Raw genomic sequence first — 27588 nt, 5'->3', positions numbered from 1 at the left:
CTAAAGCATGTAACCATGCAGAGTAGTGCATGCTATAATATAACAAAGCTGCTCAGACATGACTCCTCTGCTCCTCAACGCAGGTCTGTGGGAGGGAAACTTGTAATGACAAGCATGGCCATCATACAGCACTGGTGTGGAAGGCAAGAAGCACATTTCCATCTAAAGCACATGTTTTTATAGTACATTTCCAAGTAAAATGTAGTTGAAAATCTAACAGTCTGTAGAAAAGAACTATATACAGAAAAAAGTGTGAATCTAAAAGGGAATGGTACCAAAAAACAAGGATAGAAGGTTGAGGCCATAAAGGCAGGACAAGGAACAAGCATGTCAATGATAAACAAGCAAATGTCAAGAGTATGTTGAGGTGGGAACATATTTTACAGGTGGATACAAACCTAAGATAGACCGCACAGAACATAAAGCCTCATACATTTTACAGGGCGGTCAGATGTACAGGCAGGACTGGTATTAGGACACCTAAGACTGCTTGCTGTTTCTATAACCACATAAGCTCACTTTGACTAAGGGTTTGTGTTGAGGCCTAAGGAGAGTGGTAGGGGCGAGATGTGGTGAGAAGCAGCAGGTAAGCTGCTGCTACAAACTCTTGAACATGCCTACCAATTTGGCAGTGGTAATCTCATGTCTTTGGTAAATGGGTACAGTTTGTAGCATAGAAGGTACAGAACAGAGACAAACAAATGAAGGGCAAATGATCAAATCCAGACAGCACCATGGTTTTGAGTTTTAGTGCCTCCTCTGTAGATGCATAATAAACACTGAGTCACTGTGAGAAAACAGTAGGATATATCATCATTTACTTTCATTAGTTAGGTGCAAGACAAACAAAAAAGCAATAAATGTATTGACTTTGCTCCGACTTTGGTGCTCTGGCACCCTTTCTCCCTTCCACAACTCAAGGAGAAGTCACAGTGCACAAAATAAACACATTCTCCAAGTTAGCGGGGGGGACAAGTGGAATGCCAGCGATGCAAAACTAATACCTTGGTTTTATAGCATGGCCACATTTAGGACATCCTGTGCAACACAGAAATTATTTTAGTGCAGCTGCTAGCACATTGTACTGCTGTTTGAGCATTTTTAGGATGGGTTCTCTTTTAGGGAATAAAATGGTTGATACCTGAGAAATATTACAATGATTGAATTGAAGAAAATAAAGCTTATAGCTTAGGTTTGCTCAGGGTCAGCTAAATGCACATTCTTTGGGGTTATTACTGAGTCACATAAACAAGCATGGAGTTAGCATCTCAGCCCAGAAAACACATGAATTGGTCCTAAAACCTTGTATTAGCAGCAGGCCCATTTGTGTTTTCTTCAGATCCAGACAATGCTAACTTACATTGAGTTTCTGCAGGATCTCATAGGTGGGTCGATGTTTCCACTCTGATACATTGATCTCTGGCTTTTTTTCCCGGTCAGCGCTGGGTATACTGGACTGTCTGTTCACTTTTGAATGTTTAGGCACTTCAAGCTCTTCAAAGCTTTTGAACTCTGGAATCCTATGTAGAAAACAGTTGTCTATCAGTGTAAGTTAAAGGTACAATAAAAAATGCATAAATAATAACTTATTTAATGTTCAGCCAGTTACACACATTGTTCACACTGAACAACCCTAAGAGTTGCATGTAGTTTTTGATAATGCCAGCAGGTTTGGATGCATCCTGTGCATATTTCCTCCCTCTACTAGAAAATAGTAGGAATGGGTGTACCCCCCCTCCATGAACTAATCTGGAATCTATGTACTTTGATCTGCCCAATTTCCTGCTCTAATTTGTAGCACTTCTGTAAACCAACCACAAAAAGCTGATGTTTTTACTTAAACCTATCCACCTTCTGCTTGCAAGAATATATCTGACTGATGTAGAGATTTTATTAGTGGAATGCACCATCCTGGGGCTGAATCGCATTACCTGTAATTGACAGCTATTTATAAACCCACAGCTTGCTTTCTTATACTAGGCTGAAACGGTCTGAAACTGCTGAAAGCAGTATATGCTGCAAAACTAACTTTATCATGCACTGATGTATGTTACTTAAAATGAATATGCTGCCATGCACCTGCGTCATAACAATAGATCAAACATAATTTGTTTCTAGTGCATATATATCATGGTATCTTACCCTGTAATGCAAGTATGTTGCAGAAGACTGCAGATTGGGGCAAAAATACAGTGGGATATCATGCATGGCTGTAACAATAATTATTTTATGTATGATCTGTGTTATGGTCTAGGCCCATCATTCTGATGGTGTTATATACCAAAAATGTAAGTGAAAAAGAACTCACAACACTAAATGAATCAATCTGAAAACAAACAACAAAAGTAAACCACGGCAAACACAATCCACACCAGTCATTCATAACTGAACTTTCCATTTTGGCCAAGGTTCTCTTTAAGATCTAGATGATAATTGATCTCCAGAAAATTTACTCTTGGCCGCCACGTTTGAGGCCTGTAAGCCTTTCCTGGAAATACATTGCAGTGAACAGAATTGAAAGGAGTAACTTACTCTTCTGTTTCATTGATTCTCAGAAAGTCCAGCTGCTCGACCATGGCTCCAGATATTAAAGTCTGCAAGAAGAGGAACACAGCCAGTAAAAACCCGCTGACTATACCATGAAATCCGGATACCTGCAGACTGTTTAAGCAGCAAGTGTCTCAGATGATCCCTGCTAAGATCAGGGGCTTTGCAGAGCTTTGTTAAATAGGATTCTGATCTAGTGGAACTAACCCATTGCACAGGCAAGACACAATGACCTGTACGTGTAGGGATCAAGTCTGCCATAAGGAATTATAATTTCCTTCCTTCCAGATTCATATAATATTCAGTTCTTCTGTGGCATGAGTTACAGCACTCCAGGTAGCAAGGCCTGCTGTCTACACAGATGGAAGGAAAAAGGCATTTTTTGCAGCCTGCCATTGTAGGCTGTCAGTTCATAAGGAATGTATTGGAGGCCCGAAACATGTAAATCTTGACTGGTAAAGAGAGTAACCGCTCAATTAACAAAATGGAAAGTGACCAACTGAGAGATAAATAGGTGCGCCACTCTACATCTTTAATAAATGTGATGCCCCGGGTAACAAAAATGTATATAATGACAACCTTAAAGGAAAATAACAAACAGTATTATATATATATATATTTATATATTGTGAGGGGTTTCGCTCAGGATCGCCTTTGCTGGGGTCAAAGGACACTTGTCTGATTCATCTAATTCAGACCACACACTGAGGTAAAGGTGTTAAGCTGACTTGTAGTCAGGTTTATTTAAAGGTTGTGGATAAAATAACAAAAAATAGCAAACGAAAACCTTGCCTGTCCGGCACTTACTAAACATCAGACTTTCCTGTCTATCAGCTGGAGGGCTTCTCCCTGTCAGCTCCAAACAAAGCTTGCAGCAACCTTCTACTCACTTTTGAGCTCACTCACAGCAACTGACTTGAGCTCAATCACCCAGACCGACTTTCTGAGTCTCTCCGCAGAGCTCCTCACAGACTGACTGTCTGTGTCTCCAAAACAGAGCTCTCTCTCTCACAGTCCACCTGGCTGTGTCTCTCCAAATTAGGCTCCTGACTGAGCTCCTGGCTCTGGGTTATAACCCCACCCTCAGTGCTGCTTCATTAATTATCTCGCAGGTGAGTTTTCCACCTGCTACTTCACATAGGAGAGGAATCTTGGGCAAATATACCTCACATAAAAGAGGAATCCTGGGAAAAAAAAAAACTCCCTTCCACCTCCAATCCTGCATTGGTGTCACAAGATTGTATATATATATATATATATATATATATATATATATATATATACACACACACATACAAGAATAATTGTTTTGTGGTTCCCTTTATCCTAATGAAACCTCCAAATCAGGGGTCGGCAAACTTTGGATTCCTAGGCCATTTCAGGAGGTCAAGAAGGCACTCTAGGCCAAAAGAAACAAGGTTGTCCAAGGAAAGTTTTTTTCCAACCGTGACTGCAAGCAAGCAGCCTCAGTCTTCTGCTCATCCGCGGTGTAGTCTATGTACATGTGCGCGTACTTGGCATCGAAATGCCCCTTGAGATTTGACCGCTTGAAAGTGCCGTTGCACACCAAACACAGGGCTTTGTTGCCGCCTTGGACGAAGAATAATTCGTCAGTCCATTCAGGGTTGAAGACACAACGTTCGAGGTCAATCTTCCGGTGACTGGTAGCTGCACAATGCTTCTGCTCTTTAGGCATTGTAATTGGGCTTACTGGAACTCGATGATATGGATGATATAGTGGAAACTCGCGATAACGCGGGACTGGAATACTGGCTAGGCCGTAACGGGCCTAAAGGCTGGAGTTTGCCTTCCTCTGCTCTAAATGAACATACCGACCTCCCCCTGACTCATTCAGCATAAGATGTCTCTGTTTCCTGCACAATACTGACATTCTCAGTGATAATCTGTACAAGAGTGTGACAGGGTCCATTTGAAACTTTGGCATATCGAAGTGGCCAAAAGTATGTAAAAAGTATAATTTAGGGACTCACCTTAAATTATTGAGTTTCCAGGGGAGAGTACTGACAAAATTAGAGAATACTAAGACATTATACACAATTGTGCATTTCTAACGCTGTGGTAGCAGTTTGGGGAAAAGTCTTTTCTGTTTCAGGATGAATGTGCCCCTGTGTTCACAGCAAGTTCCAAAGTTTGTAGAATTTGGAGAAACCTAAATAGCCTGCACAAAGCTGCCAGCGAAACCTTTCTTATAGTGCACTTAGGCCTTCAGTTCAGCTGGACATTCATGAAGGTAATTTATCAAGCATTTCTGAAGCAAAAGGCATGCTGAGTGTGATCAGCTGCCCTTTCAAAGATGGAGCTGGGGCTTTTTCTCAGTTAATTTGTAAGTCCTGGAACTGTAACTGAAGTCAATAGGCAAAGCCAACAAAATTATTTCATGAAGTTTTATGTAGTTGAACATAAACTTTATTTTAGCTTTATTGATGTAGAATGGGAAAGATTGATAATGCTACTGGATATTAGGAACATTGTACAAGCATAGGGGAGATGCTAATAAAATGATTTAGATTCTTTGGGCACATTTATTTTTCTTGCTTTCTGAAAGTCCATTTGAACACATAAAGAAAATAAAAAAGGAGTATGAACAGCTTTTATTAAAGTTAGAACAACTGTAATGATAAACAGTTCATTTTTGGAAAAGCCAGCTTCATAATCAATAGGTTAGAGTTAAGTGTAGGGAAACATTTGTGTTGTGGCCCTGGGTATCTCTAAACCTTTGAGATGTCAGGGATTCAGGACCTGACACCATAAACGCATTTTTCCTGAATGGATACATATTCCTACAGACATGCCCCAGAATCTTGTGGAAAACCTTTCCAGAAGACTGGAAATGGTAAAGCTGCAAATACAGAACCATTTCCCTTTATGTAATAGAACAGAAGAGAGGGGGTCATCTTTGTAGCTTTTTCTAGGGATGAAAACTCTCCTCCAAAGACACAGTGCACTGAGCAAGAACTCTTACCCTAGGAGATAAGTTACTGTTTCCCCATGTGAAAGAAAAGCTTGATTAATGAAAACTAATAAAGCCACTATATCCAAGGACTGTTAAGTTGCAATATTAGTGTTCTCCCCAGCCCCTTTTAGCTGGGCACACCACCCAGCACTTCTTACTAACTACCCAGCAGTTTTTTGTGGTTACTTGGGTCACAATACCGGGGCTGCTGCCCACCTATAATTTCTTCCCACTAGGCCTAAAAAAATTCTGGGTTGAACACTGAATATAATAGTTTTTATGCTTAGACTTAGATAAGATGTAATAAAACATAAAGACTTTGTGTATATTTTTTTCCAGTCCTTGTCTTTGCCAATCTCTCAAAGCAGAAAATATTATTGTACAGTACCCTAACCTTTGCTGGTGACGTCTATCAAATGCCATTTATTTGATCTAGCGTGTACAATCTGAGCCTGACCTCATCACCTGCTCACAATTTTATGTAGCTGTACAGCCAGGGATAAAAAAAGCATTTTGCAATCTTTCCTCTAAAAGCCGACACCAAATTAACTGGCAGAGCTTTAGAACGTACGAGGTAAATCACAAAATTGGACGCTTCTGAAGTGAATTTTAAAAATGTTCAATTATTTTAATGGTTTGCTCTACTTTCTTTAAACTCTGTCATTAATTTAAGTGGAGCAGTAGGGAGGCGGCGTTGAGCACCAAATCCTGTCATAAAATCAGCTGCGGGAATGGATCCCAGCTTTTTCTCGACTAGGAGTCCTGCACCTTTTGGGAAATTGAGTGTCTTGCCTTGCATTTACATAAGAAATCCATTAAAAAAGAAATCAAAAAAGATGGATGCTTAATAATTGATATCACGCAGCAATCACAGCCCTGAGCCTGAATGCCTTGGGGCTGCAGTAGGTGGAAATTCTGGGAGCCAAAGTGCCCACAAAACGTATTTTCCATGAAACATTTGCCCACTAGCTGAAAAGACTTAAAATATCTGCTAATTAGTTTGGCAGGTACAAAATACTTTTGAAATTTTGCAGTATTGTCGGGTGGTGATTAAATGCAAACAAGTCATTAAAATTCTCACTTCTTGTGAATCTAAAGGGCACATGTCAGCCTTATAAAATCATTTTACTAATCTGAACTTAAGTGTCTTTTTCTTGGTTTGCTAAACTGCTTTGCTTGTTTAGCTCAGATCACATGATCTCTGTCTGGTAGCATTGTGAGAGTTTTTCATGTCAATAGTCACATTTACCTGAACTTGTTCTGTAATCTTGTTGATGTTTTACTGCTTATCCAAGTGGCCTCCTCAGTTCTAATGAGTGTTGGGGAAAATAGACCAGCACAGCCCAATCGTCTAAATAATATCATTGTATTACCAGGGTTTTTTGTGCCTTCCTCAGGATCAACCATGTCTATAGGGTTTTTATCTGGGATATGTATATTTCCCTAGTGGTTGAACTTGATGGATTTCAATCTAACTATGTAACTATAGTGTCAGAAAATGAAAGTCAAGTCATGTTGCTAAGCTTGGAGCCTGGCAGAGAAATGAACTCATGAATGTGCTGCTTCTTCTTTCATTGTCCTTTCTATATAAAATATCCCCCCCCCCCCCCCCTAACACACACACACACACACTTTTCCTGTGCTGATTAACAGAACTGTAACTATTTTTAGGATTGGGTGGACAAATACAAATCCTTTGGCAGGAAAGACCACCCCCATATATATATATATATATTTATTCAGAGAAGCTACATGCCTGGAATTAAACTTTATTATTGAAGAATTGGTCCAGCATTTGTCCTACATGTTCTGAAAAAATGCAAATCTTCACAGACATGACATCAATGAACGTAGAAAGTCCACTGTTTCAAAAATCAGACACAATCAGTTTGGTAGACTTGAAGCAGAATCAGCAAATGCAATGTGGCCCTGCAAAGCAGAGACCAAGGGGCCTACATTTGTAATGCAAATGAATGGCAGTGTGCATGCATGTAACCTCTACTGGATGGCTGTATTATAGCTGTTCCTAAAATCCAAAATATCAAATAAATAAATTGGTATTCAGAAAATAAATTCTCCTTGCCCTAATTTATTCCCTGCTATTCCCCAGAACATGTCACCACAAGCCAACAAGCATCATTTTGCTGATAAAGGTTAATTACTGGGTTTCTCGGATTTTATCGGGTAGAAGGTGTCAAAACAAACTGTCATGGAAGTGATACAGAGGAAAACAGAAGAGGCTTGGCTGTCCTCAGGCTCCATAAATTAGTGAAAAGATATCAAAACTAAGAGATAAAATGTAATCTGAAAATACTTGTTAATTATTCAGGCAGTCAATGGATAACGGTTCAGATGGAAATTCCCAGTGCAGTTTGCAATATGGGCTCTATGACGTTAAGGAAGCAGAAAATGGATTTATGTCATCCGTATAAAATAACTGTGAGCAGCCCATGCACAAGCAGAGATGTACACAGCTAATGTCTCTTCCCAAAGCTGCTGGCTTTATTTTGGGGCTGGTTGAAAAATATATATGTAACTATGTTTTTATTTAGAACTCAAAGAGAATAGTTCAGCCATTAAAAATATTTAAAAGTAATAATGCAGACAATGCAAGCTACACACTATTACCTCTGTTATCCAGAAAACTCTTTTTGAAACTAGTTTCATGGTCAACCTTGTCATCAAGCTGCTATAAAATGCCACTGATCTTTTTAGTTAATAAAGGTATTCTCATTGGCCAGGGAAATAAAAAATGAGCAAGGTGTAATTTGTGACATTTCCATGGACACCATCTACTGAATTCTTTATGGACAGTAAGAGCCATCTCACATAGGCGATCTTGTTGATGTCAGGATCGGTGGGAGGCTTCCTGCTGGGATCTATGGAATAGTTTTTTCTCTAGTGAAACCAACGACATCATTGTCCATTCACTAGCCTTCATAATTCTGCAGGGTTGGGGGCCAGCGTAAGAATGATTCTAGAAATTTAATAGAATGCTCTGCAGCATGTCTTTGTTGCATGTATTGTACCGCCAGTAGCAGAATCATCCATGTGTCATGACCCAAAGGGAAAGGGAGAATGTTTTGTTTGCTAGTCGTTTTTGTTTATGATCTTTTATGCAGCACGTATGCAGTGTATGTTAAACTGATCTTGCAAACTGTAAAGTACTTTTTAAATTAGAAAAGCAAATTCCCTAGAGGTCCTAGAAAAAGAAGGGGTATACTCCACAGTAATTCAGCTAGTTAGTTAAACCCTGGAGTAGACTGGGTGCTGCTGCTTTAATTCCCCTTTTAAAAAAATTTCAGCAAATTAAGTAAACTAATCTATTCCAATATATCATAGAGGAATTGCAATAAAATATGATAAAAACCTTGCAATGCATATTACAGAGAACCAACAATTACTGAGATTAAGCTTGACCTTAAGGTCTGTACAGATGCCAGATAAATGTCAAAACAAACTAATTCAGATCATCATCAGATAAGTTTATTCAAATCTGTTTAATGACATAAACTGATGATGATCCACAATGCTTCTCAAATGCCATGTGTATTCCAGAGCACCCCAATTGGAAGATTTCCCCTCATCTCCTATCACTGTGACAAATGTAAAAATGTGGCTTTCTGTCACTCTTTGTCTCACTAATAGGGGTCAACAATAAAAAAGAGAGAGTACATCGCCCAAGTTGGGAGGCAGAGAAGCTATAACCCCAATATGTGTTCTAACCCTTATTTTATCCAACATGAAACAGTTTGGCCTTAGATTACACTTAAAAATATTTCAACTGCTCCAGTATATGAGATATATATTCCACAACTTTAGTTTTTGTTTACTCTATAGCTTAAATTAGGAGTGTGAAAAGTATGCCTTTTAGTCGCTGACCTGACCCTTAATTATCAATTGTGTCACACACCTATTTAAATGAATAACAGTGAAGGAGGAAAGAAAAAAAGTAGGGTTTATAGCAACACGTGTTAGGGAAATGTATTTATTTATTTCCAATTAGTTAACATAAAAATATTGATAATATGTTAAGCTGCCATTTATCTTTGTAAAAGAGGTGCAATTCCCTAAAACTTCTGGAAGGTCACCTGAAAAAAGAACCCCACCCCTTCTACATAAACAACTGCAAAATAGATGGCATTTCCTCTACCAATAAGATACTTGCTTTATAGAAGTTGGACTTAATACACCTTAGTCCTAGGCCAGTAAAGCACCAAGCCTGTTGAAATGCATAATTCCTGCTGAACAGAACTTTTCCTGTGAAGAAAAAGAACACCCTATCTGTGAAACGAGTCAGAACCTTGTGATTGAAACTCTCTGGAATGATTATTCTATTATTTGTATATAGACTTTTATTGACAAAGGAATTATGTTATTAGGTTATTGATAATTATTGTATTATAAATATTCCTATGATAACGGATTGGAAATAAATTAACCTCCCTAGCGGTAATCCCAAGTGTGGCTCGGGGTGAATTATCCATACCAAAAGCGGTAATCCTAAGGCCCACTCCGGGTGGAGTTGCCAGGGAATTTTAAAAGCTTACCTGGTAAGCGGTGCCCGCAGCATCCTCCAGCTGTGTAACATGGCGATGCTTGGCTGGCATCTGCGTCCCCAGTGTGTGAACGTTGGGGACGCCAGGCCAGGGAAAGCAGATGCCGGCCAGGCACCTGCGTGTGACCGTGCGGTTGGGAGGCAGGACCAGGCAGGAAATTTAAAATACTAAGTATTTTACAATGTACCGCTTTTACATTTAAGAATACTTACTATGCATACTGCCAGGGAGGTTAATATTTCTCTATCACATGTGCCACTCTAAACCCCTCTTTTTTCTTTCCTCCCACTGTGATTGTACTCACCTTTTTTATCAACACCCTTTCCATAAGAATATATGTGCATTTTAAAATGGACATTACCATGGCATTCTGACCTAGTTATAAAAAAAAAAAATTGCTTGGTTGGTGTTCTGATCCTCTGCCTTGAATACCTTTTAAATTATTGGCCCAAAATGAGTGTACAGCCTTGTTTAGGGAGTATGACTAGAACTACTACATTCTATATAATGAGTTCCCCAATGCCATCTTACATAACCACTGAGTGGTAGGTCCCCTTTAAAGTATTTTATGCATGTTTACCAGTAAAAATTTCCCTTGTGTAGACATCCATAACTCTGAGACTGCTTCAGGGTACTTCCATCTTGGATGTGATGTTAACAGTCCCAGAAGACTCATAGCTGTCACTCAAGTAACCCAATAAATCCTCCCTCCCCACAAGCTACATAAAAGGTTATGTAAGGAGCAAAATAGCTGGGACAGGGAGGGTTATGATGTACAACAAAGGAGGGGTTGTTGCTAGGGTTGAACATTGCAAGTGAATAAAAAATAACGTATGAGGAGAAAAAACACTGAAAGTTAGCATTTAAACACTTGATATGTATGTGTTTAATTACATTTTTTTGGGTCAGTGAAAGGGTCTCTTCTTCTGGCTTTATTGGGGAGTGAAATTAATACATTATAACAGTAAATTCTTACCTGCAGTCTGTCCACATGGACCTTGACCCCAGCCACATTCCCATTCTTAAATGAGGCAAGCATGTCAAGAATGGGGTTAAAACGGCTCCCCCTGTTAGACAGAAAAATACATTTAGGTTAGTCAATTTTAGGAGTCAGTGTGTATTTAGCTGATGAAATTATGGACTGTACCGGATGTTGTCCTCGCGGATCAGCACCAGAAACAAGGGACGTCCTTTCATCTTCCAATACTGCCGGATAAACTGTAGAGCGTTCTGTGGACAGAAATCAATATTCAGCAAGGAGAAAGCCACTAAAGACATATAAAGAAAACAAGACCCAGCATGTCCTCCTTACAGCCCAAAAAAAGTTAGCGAGGGTAATAGGGTTTTATGAATTCTCATCTTCTGATAACTAAGATGGGGTCCAATTTTCTCACCAAATTAGTCTCTTGGAAATTATATAGAAAAAAATTACACATAATGATGGCCACCACAATAGTGTATCTTTGGTGTTATATTATAGGTCTTCTTTGTTCCCAGAAGGATCCACAAGTGGCAAGAGAACTAAAAACCGACACAAACGGAGGAATGGGTACTGGGTCAGGTAAGTAGGCAATAGGCATCCACTGCAGTAGCTAGTGCCACCCCAAACTTTATCAAATAAAGTTGTACACCCTTCTCCACCAGCTATGATGGCTCTCAATGTTGTCCTATTAAAGGGCTAATTTATAGGAATGTGGGGGAAGAATTGTTCCAGACAGTTCGTGTTGTCTTAGGCATGAAAATGTCCCCTATAAATTATGAGTTTCACCTAAGTCAAGATGTGACTTTCTAGTGTGCTCACTCCAACAATTAATTTCTTTCTCTCTACCACCATGAATGTGTCATATTCTGCCAATTGCTCACCAATTATATTAAAGAACACATTTTTTGTTGAGTTAGATCTTACACTTGTTTTTTATTTTACTAATTTTTGTGTGGTAATTCCAGAAATGACCCCAGTTTTTGCTATCACATCCAGTTTTGTACGATAAAGGGTACCCTTCATTTTTATCAAAAACATACAAATTTTACATACAATGAAAAAATGATGAAATAATAACTTGAATGAACTGTTTATTTAAATTTATTTTGTTCATACAAGGGATTTATTGTTACTCTATGATATTTTTTTTACAGTAAAAGATTTGAAAATTAATCGAGTAAGCGGTTAAGGTAAAAATGTACGCTTATAGCGCTTTCTGGAGTGATCAGTGTTAGCACAATGCCGCAGGATGCTCTAACATTAGTCAGTCATCATATGTACATCTACCATCCACCCTGATGCCGTCCTTCCACGATCTTCAAATCTTGGTGGAATCCTTCACCTTGCTCATCACTGACTGCACCAAGGTTTTCCAGGAAGTTGGCTATAAGAAAGATGGCTATGCAGAAAATGCACCTTGATGCTCATATTGCAACCAAGCATTTTGTAGCTCTCCAAGAGTTTCTAGACAATTTCTGTGTAATTTTTTGCTTATGTGTTTCCAAGAAAGTCCTTGACAATGGCTTTGAATGATAACCAAGCATTCTTTTCCACTTCTGACATTGTCCTGATGAAATGTTCATCTTTAATTACCTGCCGAATCTGTGGACCATCCAACATACCGGCATAGTTCTCCCCAGAGGCTTTTAGCCGGTTGCTCCGCCCGGCTGATTTGAATACCCCGCCCAGCTCTCGGCAGCTCTCATCCTCGGATGCCCGGATCTCAGTGAGGCTGCTCTGTGTGTCATCCGTTCAGAGGATTGCACACAGCTCAGCCTACATGTGACACAGGCAGCCCCGCCCCCATCTCATAGCACAGAGCTCGGATTACTGTTTAAAAAAAAATGAAATGTATCCAGTGTGTATAAAGTATCCATGTCATTCTGCATCCTCACAGCTCTGTATACAAACCTCCATATCTCCTAATATGCATGTCACAATGACCTGTAATCTTCAGGGTGTACAGGGGACCCTCATAGATACTAGTTACTACAATTGCAGCCCCCCAGGTTCAAAGAATTTCAAGATATGGGGGTCACAAATGGGCACTAAATTTGCCGTGTTTTGCCACACCCCCTTTTTTACCACCCGGTTACAGCTTCCTACCACCCGGCTGAAAAAAATTTCTGGGGAGAACACTGATACCGGCCTTTATTTTTTCAAATGACAGGCTAGGAAATGCCAAAATTAGGTACTTGGAACAGTCTCCTTCAGTTGGCAAAGCTTTAACGAACTGCTTCATCAGACCCAGTTTCATGTGCAGAGACGGGAATATAATATCCTTTCGATCAACAAGTGGCTCATGTAGAATGTTTGGATCACCTGGTTTTAGGGCAGATCTTGGAGGGCCAATTCCTTTCCATCCAACGCCTCTCACAAGCTCTGCTGTCCCACATGCACAGATAACAGGGATACTTGGTGTAACTGCTTTACTGACCAAGAAGGAAGCATACCATTTTAAGGTCAACACAGATAACCCAATTGTGTTTGTGATATTGCAACAATTCAATGACTTTCTTTTATGTCTGCAAATTCCTCACAAAGAGAAACTGAATGGCCAATTGGGACTGACCCAATTATATTGCCATAGTGAAGAAGGACACACTTTAAGCTCCGCTTTGAGCTATCGATGAATAGTCGCCAATCAGTTGAGTTATATATTGGAATTCCCAATTCCTCCATTAAACCAGGTATGTTATGGCACTACACAAAGCCACTGTAAGTTCTAAAGTACTGCAGAAATGCAATTTCTCTGGTTTGAAAGTACGATACCTTCGTTCCTTTATCAAGGAGTTCTAAGGCCTTCTTCGACAGTGCCAAATGAGGTGCCAAATCACTCAAAACATGCTGATCAAATCCCTTACGAACAGAGTCCTCTTCAATTTCAAACTCCTCATCATTGTTGTCACCTAGCTCATCACTATTATCATGTTCTTCAAGTGAGGGTTGTGTAACCAAAACCGACACTGGGATTTCATCTGAATGAGCCATTGGGCGTATAGCCGATGGTAGACTAGGATACTCTATGTTACATTTATTTTTCTTGTTATATCCTGAAGTTTTCACTATACAAAAGTAACAGTCACTGAAATGATCTCCTGGCTCTCGCCAAACCATGGGTATACCAAATGGCATCTTATCACATGTTACCTTTGTCCATATCCGTAAACCCTTGACACACGGTTTGCACACTTTAGAGGGGCCCAAGATTTATCTTGATCACCAATTTTAACTTTGAAATATGCTAAATAGGCTTGCTCTACAAATGCGCTGATGTTCGCACTTTGACTGGGAATGGTGAAACTGCCACAGATATAACAAAATGAATCAGGGTTGTTTAGCCACTTACGACGAGAAACAGCAGAGCCAGACATGACCGGAAAGAAAGACAATACGTGTATAAATAGAAAAATAAATTTTGCTTATTCACTACGTAGAGCAGCACACAACCTCTGACCACACTGATTACGTGTAAATGAATAGCCTGTACAAATCCACGCTACAGTAATCGCATTATTATAAGCGGTAGAGAAAAAACGATGTGACGTGATAGAAGAAAACTAACTGCACCTATTAAAGTCAACAAAAAATTTGTTCAAAATTGTTCCCTGGTGGTATTTGTCTATTCCAAATTATTGGCAATGACATTAGATAACTCGGGATTGTCTTCAACAGTTGGGAGCAACAGGGCATTCTACTGGAGATACAGGAGCTGAAGATATAAAACTCTGACCTGTGGTTTGGCCTTTAAAAGGTAGGGATATTTACAAAGACAAACAAGCCATGTGAACATTTTTATTGTATTGCATTCAGCAGAACCTGTGTCTGATATACAGTGAAAATTTACCTGAATGTCATCAATGAGTAACATGACATCTTGGGACATGTAGAAATCGCTCAGGTCAAACACAATAGGGTAACACACGACTGTCTTCCCGAGAATACGATAAATCTGAGGAAGAAAAAACAGGTGCTCAGCTAATGCATTTCTTTCTTTCATTCTAATTTATTTTCCTTTCCATTACTGACCTTTGATGTTCCTAGGCAGCCAACAGGTCTGTCAGGTCTTCCAGATAACCCCAACTTTTCATTCACTCCCAGCTGGAGATAGGCCTGTAGAAAATATTATGTAAGAAGATATGATATGGCAAGTGCAGCATGTCTCATCATGCAGCACATGAGCTCCAGTAGGTAAGTCTAAGCTTGTATCACTTAAATACTGCTGTACTATATTAAAAAATATTTTTTCTATAAAGGAAGGCATTAATGGATACTTCCTAAATGTTCATGACCCATTTTTCCCCCAGATCATCTTCCTAATCATCATTCAATTTCAAATATACTTTATTTGCTTCTTTGCAAAAATTTTACGCTACTTCCCTCTTAGAATTTGGTCTGTGGCGCCTATTTTAGAATATCCAACCTGCATGGTTTAGAATGAAATCTCCAATTTTTTGAGAAAAACCACCTCTCTTTGCTACTACAAACATACAAAGGCCATATTTAGATAATAGATGGAACCTGTTGGCTGTGTCACCTACTGGCTTCTTGTTACGCTTTGGGACCTCTCTTACCTGGGAAATCTTTTAACCCTGCTGGATTTTTCATGATAAAAAATCAGATACATGAAGCAGATAAGAGACCCCACTGCTGTCAAAAAGGTTTTGAAGTGCATACCTGGCACTTCATGCAATGAGATCTTACCATTGGACTCCTTGAGGTATTTACTACACACAAAAGCATAATTTCTGGCTGTATTAACTCCCTAAAGGTAGGTTTCAGGCAAACAGCCAAATACGCATACCATACATTCTATAAACTGAGAATTTAATGGCTGTCTGTGTCCTCCCTAGTGAGATATCCTGGTGGCCACCATCAGAGCAGACAGAACAAATACAAAACCTTCCTTGGTGCCAACATTGTAGGATCTTACTTATCTTCCCTTGGACAAGCAACTTCTCCTTTCCTGTTGTTTTTGCAAAAAAGGACATGAAGGGTAATCCCCCTCAACAGAAAAGACATGCCACAATGGGGTTTTGACCAGTCCTTTCTCCCAACTGCTGGGTTAAAGAAAGACTTTAACCAAATGAAGAATATTTTGCATATCTCATACTCCCAAGAAAGCAAAACTACTGATGAGCACATTATTTTTAAAAAGTAACCTTTTAAAGGCTGATCTGCAATGTGGCAGATTATCCTGTGGTCACCATATGACATTAGGAAAATTCTTCACACTCTAAGGCTTTGTATAAGCGGAACAAGAATAAAGGGTCAGTGTCGCCAAAAAATATTTTGGAGCTTTTCAGGTCCTTTAGGCCTATGCAATTTTTTCCCCCAGTATGCATCATAAACTTGGGATATTGAAACAGCAATATTTCTTACAATAATAAGACTATATTGGTCAACAGACATCCACAATTCATAAACAGGACAGAATAGTAAAGAGGCCAGCCAAAAGCATGTGGGAACTTCTGATTATAGAATATTGGCACTTCTTCCTTGCATAATAGCACTAGGCAGTATATAAAAGGCTATAAAACACAATACCATATGGCAATCTTTAATATAATAAGCTCAATTATTAATATTGGATAAGAATCCAAGCAAAACAAAAAACCAGTACTAAAATCTGGACGAGTAAGCGACAAAAAAAACCCCAGCAGAACATAGTTGTGAAATGAAATGTAAATAAAGCTAAATAATTGTTTTGAAAACAGAAGGGAAACTGGACTTTTATTTATGCACGCAGATGTACGGCAAGCTTTTCACAGCAGCAAATTGAAAGCAGGAAAAATTGTGTTTGGTAAACTCGGAGCTTTTAGTTCTCCCATTAACAGCAAAGCATTGCCAGTGATTAATGTTTAAGGCTCCTGAAAAGGAGAAAATGGGACCATTAATCTCGTAAACACAGAATTGCAAAAAAAGTAGAATTTCATGAGCAGCCAAAAAAATAAAACACAAATAAGGAAATCATGTATTGTGACTTGCATGAGAGGGCTTTTGGGGGCAAAATTTGGCCAGAACAGAAACTTTCTTACAATAATGAGGGCTGGACTTTAATTGTGTATTCAACAGACCAAAGCAAACACTTTCTGAAGTTCATTGTGATACTTTGATCAGATCACCAGGACAGCCATATTGCCAGGGTCACATGGCAATCAACACCAGACAAGGTGAGATCACTTACAGAACTAATAAAGTTAAAGAAAGTCCCTTTTGCCATTTTTTCATTGAAAATTCTTCTCATCCAAATGCTGAACCCATTTGTCATTTTAAACTGGTGGCTTCCATTTTATACCATTTGGACTCTAGTTTAAAAAGAGTTGGGAGTCTCTAATTTCAAGGTTCATCAACCCACAATGACCATGTCCAGGTCAAGGCCAGTATTGGCCAAGAGACCTCATTAAACATGAGTACACAAGGCTGCAAAGCATTTGGTCATCTTCATGCAATTTTCCTAATGCATCATTTAGCTTCAGTTTGTGAATGCAACCTATAATGCAACCTTATTACCAGAAGTTCAACCTGCTTTAATCGTCCATAAATATAGTGGCTGCCTTCATATTCATTTACAGGCTAGGAACAGTTTTTAGCAAGTAGCTGAAAATACCTGAAAGAACAGTCCTTGACACTTCCCATGAATGTAAATGAAATATCTTTATTCTGTAAACTACTGGTTCTATTTATCGACCATGTAATTAAGATGAACAACCGTGGCTGCCCCCATAGATAAAATAGAGGAATGAATGTAGACATGATGGGATAGAAAGAGTATTATTTACAGGACAACAAGGTAAATATAAACTCCGAAAAAAGAAAACACAACCAAAGTAGTCTAACATTTGTAATATAATACCTTTTGGGTTAAGGTTTTCTTTAATGTTACAAATCCCACTACCAGTGTCATCTGCCTTAACATTCCTAATTAGGACTGAAGGCCAAAATTTTACCAAAGATTCTTAGAGTTTGCCATACACAGTGCTCGAAATTGGAACTGAAATCTGGGGGGCTTAAAAAGGTTGAAGTGCATGGGTACCAGGTCTTAGTAACAAACAAAAAATCATGATGCATGATGCACAGAATAGATTTTTCTGGATTATAACATAAAAATGTGTTCCCTGCTGTATCTGCTCTCAATTTTTTTTTAATTGTAGCCAAAAGATTTTGAGCTTGAATGTTACCTAGGTGCTATGAAAATGTTTTTTTTAAACTGTAAATGGCAAAATGCGCCAAAAAAATCCCTTTTTGCTTGCTATAATCCGCAGCCATGTGTCCCTTTCTGGCACTTCTTCCAGCCACCACACCACACCAAGTGAGGTCCATTGATGCTTAACCACTATTTGTCTGCCTAAAACAGTTTGTGCAATCTTCCAAGGCACTTCAAGACCCTGCTGCTGGACATACAGTACTTCAGACTTGCCGCCTCACACGACCATGGATTTATTTATGTAAATTTGGCATTTAACTTTTATTTATTTGCAGCTGTGGAGACTAGTAAGAGGGGCTGGTGGAAACATATTGTACTTTCAATTTCACAACCGTAGCACAGCTTAAGAAAAAAAGTAGAATTTACCTTTCTAACTATACACCTGTTTTATAAACCAGTATTTCTGGAATTATAGCTGCCAAAAAGCCATAAAGAAATAATTATCTTGGATTTGGTCAATCTTTTTTACAAGGAACTAAAGCTATTTTTTGGCAGAGCAAAAAAAATTGGTACAATAAAACAAATAATGACATGCTGTACATTGTAGTATGTTATTGGAGGGTTTTGGGCTCCTTTTGGTCCACCAATATGGTTGATCTGTCCAATTTATTTTGTATAATGCACACATTTTTCAGTCTGAGAAACGCTACAGCATAACACATGCGTGCCATACCTCTGTGTTGGATTAAATTGAAGGAAATATGACAAAAACACAAAACAACAGATTCAGCCAAGCCATGGTCCACCTCAAATGTCTGTGCCAGTAAAACATCAACCAGTTAAAATGACAGGATTAACTATGTCCCTTTCATTTCACTGAAGGAAGACGTTTCTGTGGTGGGGAGATAATTCTGAATCTTGGGACTTGCTCTTCATGGACTTCCTAGCAAATCTCCTGCAAATAGCCAAACACCCTGGCAACGTGCTGAACGCCATCACAAAGTGGGGACATCATATGCCTATGAGATTCCTCTAGCAGAGGCTGCAGAGCACTTGTACCAGTATGGAGACAGACGGAGCACACATTTCAATCTTTTTGTCAGCTTAGGCACTAATTCAGCCCTCCCAAGTTTCATTGCTTCCGTGTTAATCTTCTGCCCAAATGTCTATGTTGGCTTCAGATCTCAGCCAGCATCCACATTAAAGTCCCAGCCATTGCATGCAGATAAGTGAACAATCTCATTTACTAGTGGACTTTTAAAGACAATGATTTTATTATGTTCACTATCGATTCCTAAACTGTATATAAAAGCAATTTTTTTACATGGTGAGAATTTAGGAAGCAAATTTTTGTCTCTGTGTTTGTGCTGGATACTGACATTAATACTTCTGTTTGACATATTGATCATGATCACAAGATCACAATTGTTAGTTGTCGGGAGAACCCAAATACAGGGAAAATTGTGCAACAGTGATATTTATTAAAGTGACATTTGACTTACCGTACGTAAGACTTTTGTTGTTGGAAAGGATCTTTCACGATCCCTCCTAACGACAGAAGACTGAAATTGCATGAATGAGTGTTGTACATACAGCGCCGTTCTGGTCTATAGAGGGGGGAGAACAAGTAAGCGGTACTCTGCTGCGCTCTCTCCCCTTCACTTACATTGCGGTAATTCGTCGTCCTTGAACGACATCGGACGGCCGCTGTACACATGCCAGATTCTCGTCCGATACTAGCCCTAAGGCGATAATTGGAAGAGAATCATCCGATGTGTGTACGAAGCCTAAGGTTTTCCAAAGTAAACATGTAACCCCGGCACTTTCCATGTGAATTCCTTGATTTCTTCCTTGGCACAATAATGGCTGATTTATTATTTGTAGGGAAAGGAAGCTGTAGTTCTGGGGGCTTTGTCAGTTTGCCAGCTTCGATCAGAATTGATCTCCCAGCAGATGCCCCTGCAAGAATTTGACATGCCTGGTAATTACATCAAAAGGAACAATAAGGGCTCTTTAGTAACAGCTATAGTAACAATATAATTAGAAAGAAAGAGGGCGAGGGGTATATTTGGGCAATGCTAGAACATATACCTTGCTGAGGACTGCAGGTTCTGACAATAAAAGTCTCCTGGAGTCTATCTGTACTGCCAACTGCTTGCCATCCAGATAATAGGACACACCATCTCCTGAATGTGTAATACAGTATCACACCAAAAAAGAATGTGAGATTACAAGGTTTTGTGTTTGATAATATTATTATTTAAAAGATAGAAACAGCATGTATTTTCGGCAAAAGTGAAAACAGTTTACAGGCCAGCAATTGGCAGACCTCAGGGGGGTCTCTCAAAACTCAGTTTTAGCTTTAAGAGCGATCCTTAGACTAAGCAAGTAAACTAAATAAGATGTTTACATACAAATCTTGCACAGGAAATAATGCAAAGACATCATATTTTAAAGTAAATATTTGCTATCGTATAGGGCACATCTAGAAGCATGTATTAAAAGAACCCTGCAAAACCTATCCTTCATTTTTGAGTTTTTACTTAATAACAGGATTCTGTGCTTACAACCATACACCTGCATATTTGCATATATACTGGGTTACTCTAAGGCAGTGTGTCTTAACCAGGGTTCCAAGAATCCTAAAGTTCCTCCAGAAGTTGCTAGGAGTTCTTTGAGCAATTTGACTTTTCTTTATAAATGTGCCTCATAAAATAGGAGAGATTCTGAGGGGTTATTATTTTGATTGCTCCAAATGCCAGTTATGAAATCAAACATTGTCATAAGATCTATGTCTACCTGAATGTACAAAAAAAATAAGTTTTTGTTTTACAGGTACACCAATAGGGTTAAAAACATGGCAGATCTCCTTACCTCCCCCACTCTAGTAAAACATTTTGCTGAAATTGGGCTTTCACATAGGCAAATTACTCAAAATGACAAATATTCTGTGTGTAATATTGGAGCAGCGTGAGTGTTATTGCATCTTTGATCTAATGTTTCTTTACTGACAGATCAAAGTGTTACATCATGGGCTGACGGTGAATCCACTAACATCCAGTGTTCTTTCGACAACTCAGACACATGCATTCATTGATTAAAGCAGACCTTTCTTCAGAAGGAGCTCATGATTATAACATAACGGAAAGCCAACACAACATGGTTCCTATACAAATGATTCTTTCTAAGGGCAACTTGTGAGAAAAGAAATAAGGGTGCTGCCGTCGTTGATTTAATTTTTTAGTTGGTGGCTTGTGGAAACAAAGTCAGAATCCACAGTTCCCATGTTTTTAGCTCAACAGGTTCTCTATGTCATGTATCCAAAGCCCTAACTATTTTATAGCTTTGGATTTAGCTGAGTTACCAAAATTCACTCCCTGTTTGTTCTACAGAGCAAAAAGTCACAGGAGAATCCAAATCTTTTAGTTGTCATCATAACTGGGGGAATCCTTAATAGGAATACCTTTTCTAAGCCAAATGTCACTTAAACTGCTGCAGAATTGTTAGAAAATCCAGAACACCATATTTCTCGGTTGTATATTTGCCAGATTTGGCGGAATGGTGTTGCTCCATCTCTGCCGAAAACATTTCAAGATGTAAGTTACTGGCGATAGAGGTACAGGCACAGACAGGTGAGCGATTTACTGACCGCAAGATTTGCCACCAAGATCACTAACCTGTCAGAAAGTGTGACAATAGCTGAAGAGGGCATTTTATTGACTTTAAAGAGATTATTTTTGACTATTTGTTGTGTCTATGGGACTCTTAGAGTGTAAATAAACTCTGGAAATAAAGAAAATACTATCAGAAAGGATAGATGATGTCCCATCTTCAACAAAATACCATTACCTGCCTGATTGCAATTCCATTGCAGGGGCTGTCATCTTCTTCCTTCCTCTTTTCCTGGTTCTAAACTTTGGTCATCTTTATTGGCTGGGCTGGGATGGCATTACTCCTGTGCACGCTATGGTAAGCTATTTTTTTGTGCAAGACGACAGCGATCAGGGAGGCCATTATGTTTTATTTCCAAAGGGGCATCCTCATCCTAATTTTCAATGTGGACTTTAGTCTCACTTTAAGCTTTATACACATTTTCACCCGGGACGAGTGGTCGTGTGTACAGCCACATGCGGAGCTCAGAGTTGGATGTCAGGGATACTAGTCAATCTTGGCTTTCCCTGCTAAACTGCACAGGGCTAAATCTGGGTCCTGAGGGGAAATTAGGTGATCCCAGAAGATCGGAATATGGAAGAGGAGAAGGGACCCACGTTGGAGTGGGACAGATGAGTAGGCCCAGGGTTTCATTCTGCTTTAATTCGATTTGCTTATAAGTTGCTTTTCTTGGTTCCACCTTTCACCATGAATGTTTAAATGAAACCTATTTTAGGTCTTATGCTTTTGGTCTGTTTTTTCTACAATCCGTAGAAAATCTTCAATATTAGACCCATGACTCATTATCTTTGTTAGCAATGCAGCTGATAAATGGTTGGTGGGAGGAGGAGTGAGCGTTCTTAAGCTGCGTACACACTTCCAATTTTTATCGTTGGAAATGAACGACGAACGAACGACCGATTGGCCAAAAATCGTTCGTAAAAAAAGTAACCAACGACGCCGACGAACGAGGATAGTCGTTGGAAATGAATGACCAGACCGGCGGATCGTATTGGACAACGATCGTTGACCATCTATCGTGTGTACGGTCGTTCAGTGATCGTCCATGGTCTGAGCATGCGCGGTGAACGAACGTTCGCTCACTTCCTGTGGTGCACGTCACTTCCTGTATCGTTCAAACGATCGCATCTATCGTGTGTACAATATCTTTGAACGATCGTGTCGTTATCTGTATGTACAGGATCGGTGCCATACGATCGTTCGCAGATATCGTGCAGGATCATTCGTCGTTCATTTACCAATGATAAAAATTGGAAGTGTGTACGCAGCTTTAGGCAGCCTTACCTCAATGTCTGAATGATCTGAGGCCAATAAACAAAAGGTGAAGTGCTAGAAAGCAATGTCTGTCCAGGAAAGCAGCCCTCACAATTGTGCATCATGAAAGGAAAGTGTGAATGTCAGATTAAGCAGACAGCCTATGAAATGCTGGATACCGTTTATATATTTTGGTGTCCATGTGCCCACTGCTGGGAGAATTACTCTCGCTTTCTGTTTAGGACACAATGGAAACTGAATGGTAATCTCCAAAAAAAAGGGAGGACCTTTCCTGGTAACCAGAACAGGTGTGTCCATTGAAGGATTTCCTTTACTTCTGTTCCAAATATAAATCTTAAAATTTCTCCTCTATCTGTCCTAGTACCTTTGGGGAGAGTAAGTGAGAAGGAGATCTCCCCAATGGAGACCTGGACAGTAATACAAAAATACCCTAAAGTAGAATGTAAGTGCATCCAAGAGATGAGAAATGTCAATAATGTTTTATATTTTCGTATGGCCACTTTGGCAAAGTACTAAACCTTCCCAGTCTCCAGATTGTAACTGCTACACATCCTATAAGAGCTTCCCTGTATGAACTGCATGTAATAAGAATAGAAAACATCCTAACAGGGGGAGAATAAAATGCAAATTCCTAGCAATCACACCAGATCCTTGGGGAAATTCTATAACATATATAACATTCATTTAGTATCTTAAGCGCACCGTATCATAAACAATACCACTTTTATTGAATAACAGACTACACAAGTCCTAAATCTAGTTATCATATGAAGTACTAGCTCCATATAGGAAACAAAAAACTTCCTTCCACACCTTCCTACTGAGACAAGCTAATTTGTGTCTCACATGTTCCCCCTCTTAGATACTGCAGATCACAAGTGGGAGGTTTTAAGCAGCAGAGGCAAAACTGTCAATCGAGTGAACAATAAGCGGGACTGGGTGTGGTCAGGTGCTGACTGACAAGCTAAAGGTAAGGAGGGTTGGTAAGGAAACCAGTCACAATGCTGATAGCCACACCCCCTGCAACATCTAATCAACGAATAAGGAAAAAGCAGCAACCTACATGAGAGAGGCAACTTTGCTCTGAAATCAGTGGCAATGCAGCATTGTTGTCACCCCATAACAAAAAGTTGAATTAGGTGGAGTTTACTGGCAAGACCAACAGGTATTTGTATGGCTTTGCAAGGCTACTAAACATAACATATAACACTGGGCAATGCTTTTTTGTTGAGTTAGATCTTACACTTTCTTTTTACAAATTTTTGGGTGGTGAATCTAGAAATGACCCCAGTTTTTTGCTATCACATTCAGTTTTTACGATACAGGGTACCCTCCATTTTTGTCAAAAAACATACAAATTTTTACATACAATGAAAAAATAATGGAAAAATAACTTGAATGTACTGTTTACCTAAATTTATTTTGTTCATACAAGGGATTTATTGTTACTCTATGATATTTCTTTTTACAGTAAAACATTTAAAAATTAATCGCGTAAGCAGTTAAGGTAAAAATTTACGCTCATAGCTTTTTCCCGTCAGATTCTCCAACAATAGTCAGCCATCTTATGCACATCCCATCTACCCTGATATCGTCCTTCCATGACCTTCAAATCTTGGTGGAATTGTTCACCTTGCTCATCATTGACTGCACCAAGGTTTTCTGGGAATTTAGAAAGATGGCTATGCAGAAAATGCACCTTGATGATAATATTGCAACTAAGCATTTTGTAGCTCTCCAAGAGTTTCTGGACAACTTCTGTGTAATTATTTGCTCGTGCGTTTCCAAGAAAGTCCTTGACAATGGCTTTGAATGATAACCAAGCATTCTTTTTGACTTCTGACATTGTCCTGATCAAATGTTCATCTTTGATGAGCTGCTGAATCTGTAGACCATCAAACACACCGGCCTTTATTATTTCAAATGACAGGCTAGGAAATGCCAAAATAAGGTACTTGAAACAGTCTCCTTCAGTTGACAAAGCATTAAACAAACCCAGTTTCATGTGCAGAGGCGGGAATATAATATTCTTTCTATCAACAAGTGGCTCATGTAGAATGTTTGGATTACCTGGTTTTAGGGCAGATCTTGGAGGCCAATTCCTTTCCACCCAATGCCTCTCACAAGCTCTGCTGTCCCACATGCACAGTAACAGGGATACTTGGTGTAACTGCATTACTGACCAAGAAGGAAGCATACCATTTTAGGTCAACACAGATGACCCAATTGTGTTAGTGATATTGCATTAACTCAATGACCCTCTTTATGTCTGCATATTCTTCACAAAAAGAAACTGAATGGCCAATTGGGACTGACCCAAATATATTGCTTTTGTGATGGAGGACACACTTTAAGCTCTGCTTTGAGCTATCGATGAATAGTCGCCATTTAGTTGAGTTATAGATTGGAATTCCCAATTCCTCTATTAAACCAGGTATGTTATGGCAATACACAAAGCCCCTGTCAGTTCTAAAGTACTGCAGAAATGCAATTTCTCTGGTTTGAAAGTACAATACCTTCGTTCCTTTTTCAAGTAAGTTTTTCTCACGCAATCTTGATGCTAGGAGTTCTGAAGCCTTCTTTGATAGTCCCAAATCATGTGCCAAATCACTCAGCTCATGCTGATCAAATCCCTTGCGAACAGAGTCCTCTTCAATTTTAAACTCTTCATCATTGTTGTCACCTAATTCATCACCATAATCATGTTCTTCAAGTGAGGGTTGTGTAACCAAAACCGACACTGGGATTTCATCTGAATGAGCCATTGGGCGTATAGCCGATGGTAGACTAGGATACTCTATGTTACATTTATTTTTCTTGTTATATCCTGAAGTTTTCACTATACAAAAGTAAGAGTCACTGAAATGATCTCCTGGCTCTCGCCAAACCATAGGTATACCAAATGGCATCTTATCACGTGTTCCCTTTATCCACATCCATAAACCCTCGACACACAGTGTGCACACCTTATGAGGGGCCCAAGACTTATCTTGATCACCAAGTTTAACTTTGAAATATGCCAAATGGGCTTGCTCTACAAATGTGCTGATGTTCGCCCTTTGACTGAGAATGGTGAAACTGCCACAGATACAAACAAAATAAATCAGGGTTGTTTAGCCACTTATGACGAGAAACAGCAGAGCCAGACATGATCTGAAGGAAAGGAAATACGTGTCTAGAAAAATAAATTTTTCTTATTCACTATGAAGTGCGAAGCACACAACCTCTGACCACACTGTCTTGCGTGTAAATGAATACCCTAAACAAATCCACGCTACAATAATCGCAAAAATATAAGTAGTAGAGAAAAAAACCTGACGTGATAGAAGAAAAATACCTGCACTTTCAGAATCAGCATACCTATTTTAGTTTAAATAAGCTTAAAAATTCAAATTCAAAGTCAACACAAAGTTTGATCAAAATTGTTATCCAGTGTAATTAAGAGCTGCAGCACACATTTAAATGTAATGGGTGAATATAGTTTTTCTTTGAATAAGATATTGCTTTCACCTTTTTTCATCCTTTGTTGTGCCTCAGTGCCTCTGAATATGACGGGGGTATGCTTTTCTTACTCAGTGCTGCTCATAACAGCCTCAGGGAAGGCATAAGGTATTTTCTTTTTTATTTTTACATTCTGCTCACGTAACAGCTGAATCAATAAAAATTGTCATTTTGACAGCATAAAAGTCATTTAAAATATGCAAAGCTAAGCATTTATCTGAAATAAATACATCAGGCAATGCGATGAGTCCGATAATTTTTTTATTTATTGTTTTGAACTACAAAGGTTAATATATACTTTCCAGCCTGGGTGCTGCATTAATATAGACAGACAGCTTCGCTGGCTTGGTAACCTGAATCTTGGTCCACATTGTGCCAGTTTGGAGAGACAGAGGGGCTGAGAGGCCTTGCAATTGGCAGGAAGCTGAGCTGTGACTGGCAAAACTCATATTAATTATTCCACAGTCTCATCTGAGCTGTAATCAAGGATAAATACTGATATTTACCCAGATCCTCTCTGGCAGGGATGCCCGTGCCTACCTAGGCTTACACCCACACAGAGCTTTATGTTTGATTCATAACTAATAGACTCAATAACACTTCAGCACAGGGAATCTTCTCATCTTTTTAACCCTTGTGCTCCATAATATGACTTGCCTGTTAATTTAAAACAGGACTCTGCTATTGGAGTCCAGTAGAAGTGTGTTATTTGGGAAAAAAGATTGAGGACCCCTGGCATCACACCTAATTTTTGACCAACAGATTGTGAACCCCTGCCCATCACAATTACTATATGGCCAACAGTTTGTGGGCCCCCGACCATCACACTTACTATATGGCCAAGAGATTGTGGACCCCAGACCATCACAACTAATATATGGCCAACAGATTGTAAATCTCTGCACATCACAATTACTATATGGCCGACAGT

General features: G+C 39.2%; 1 protein-coding gene across 3 annotated transcripts in view; it reads right to left on the bottom strand.

The window, feature by feature from the left end:
- PHKB (phosphorylase kinase regulatory subunit beta) overlaps positions 1 to 27588 on the bottom strand; it is a 171496-nt gene that overhangs the window by 28503 nt on the left and 115405 nt on the right. For all 3 annotated transcript variants that reach the window (XM_072422462.1, XM_072422461.1, XM_072422460.1), the window contains 6 exons: positions 15092 to 15175; positions 14910 to 15014; positions 11228 to 11310; positions 11057 to 11147; positions 2533 to 2594; positions 1361 to 1520 (listed from right to left, as the gene is read on the bottom strand). In XM_072422462.1, coding sequence (XP_072278563.1) covers positions 1361 to 1520; positions 2533 to 2594; positions 11057 to 11147; positions 11228 to 11310; positions 14910 to 15014; positions 15092 to 15175 — 585 coding nt within the window. The remainder of the gene's footprint in view (positions 1 to 1360; positions 1521 to 2532; positions 2595 to 11056; positions 11148 to 11227; positions 11311 to 14909; positions 15015 to 15091; positions 15176 to 27588) is intronic.

This window comes from Pyxicephalus adspersus, chromosome 9, assembly GCF_032062135.1.
Source record: "Pyxicephalus adspersus chromosome 9, UCB_Pads_2.0, whole genome shotgun sequence".
NCBI classification, from domain to species: domain Eukaryota; kingdom Metazoa; phylum Chordata; class Amphibia; order Anura; family Pyxicephalidae; genus Pyxicephalus; species Pyxicephalus adspersus.
This window is presented reverse-complemented; position numbering and strand designations above follow the sequence as displayed.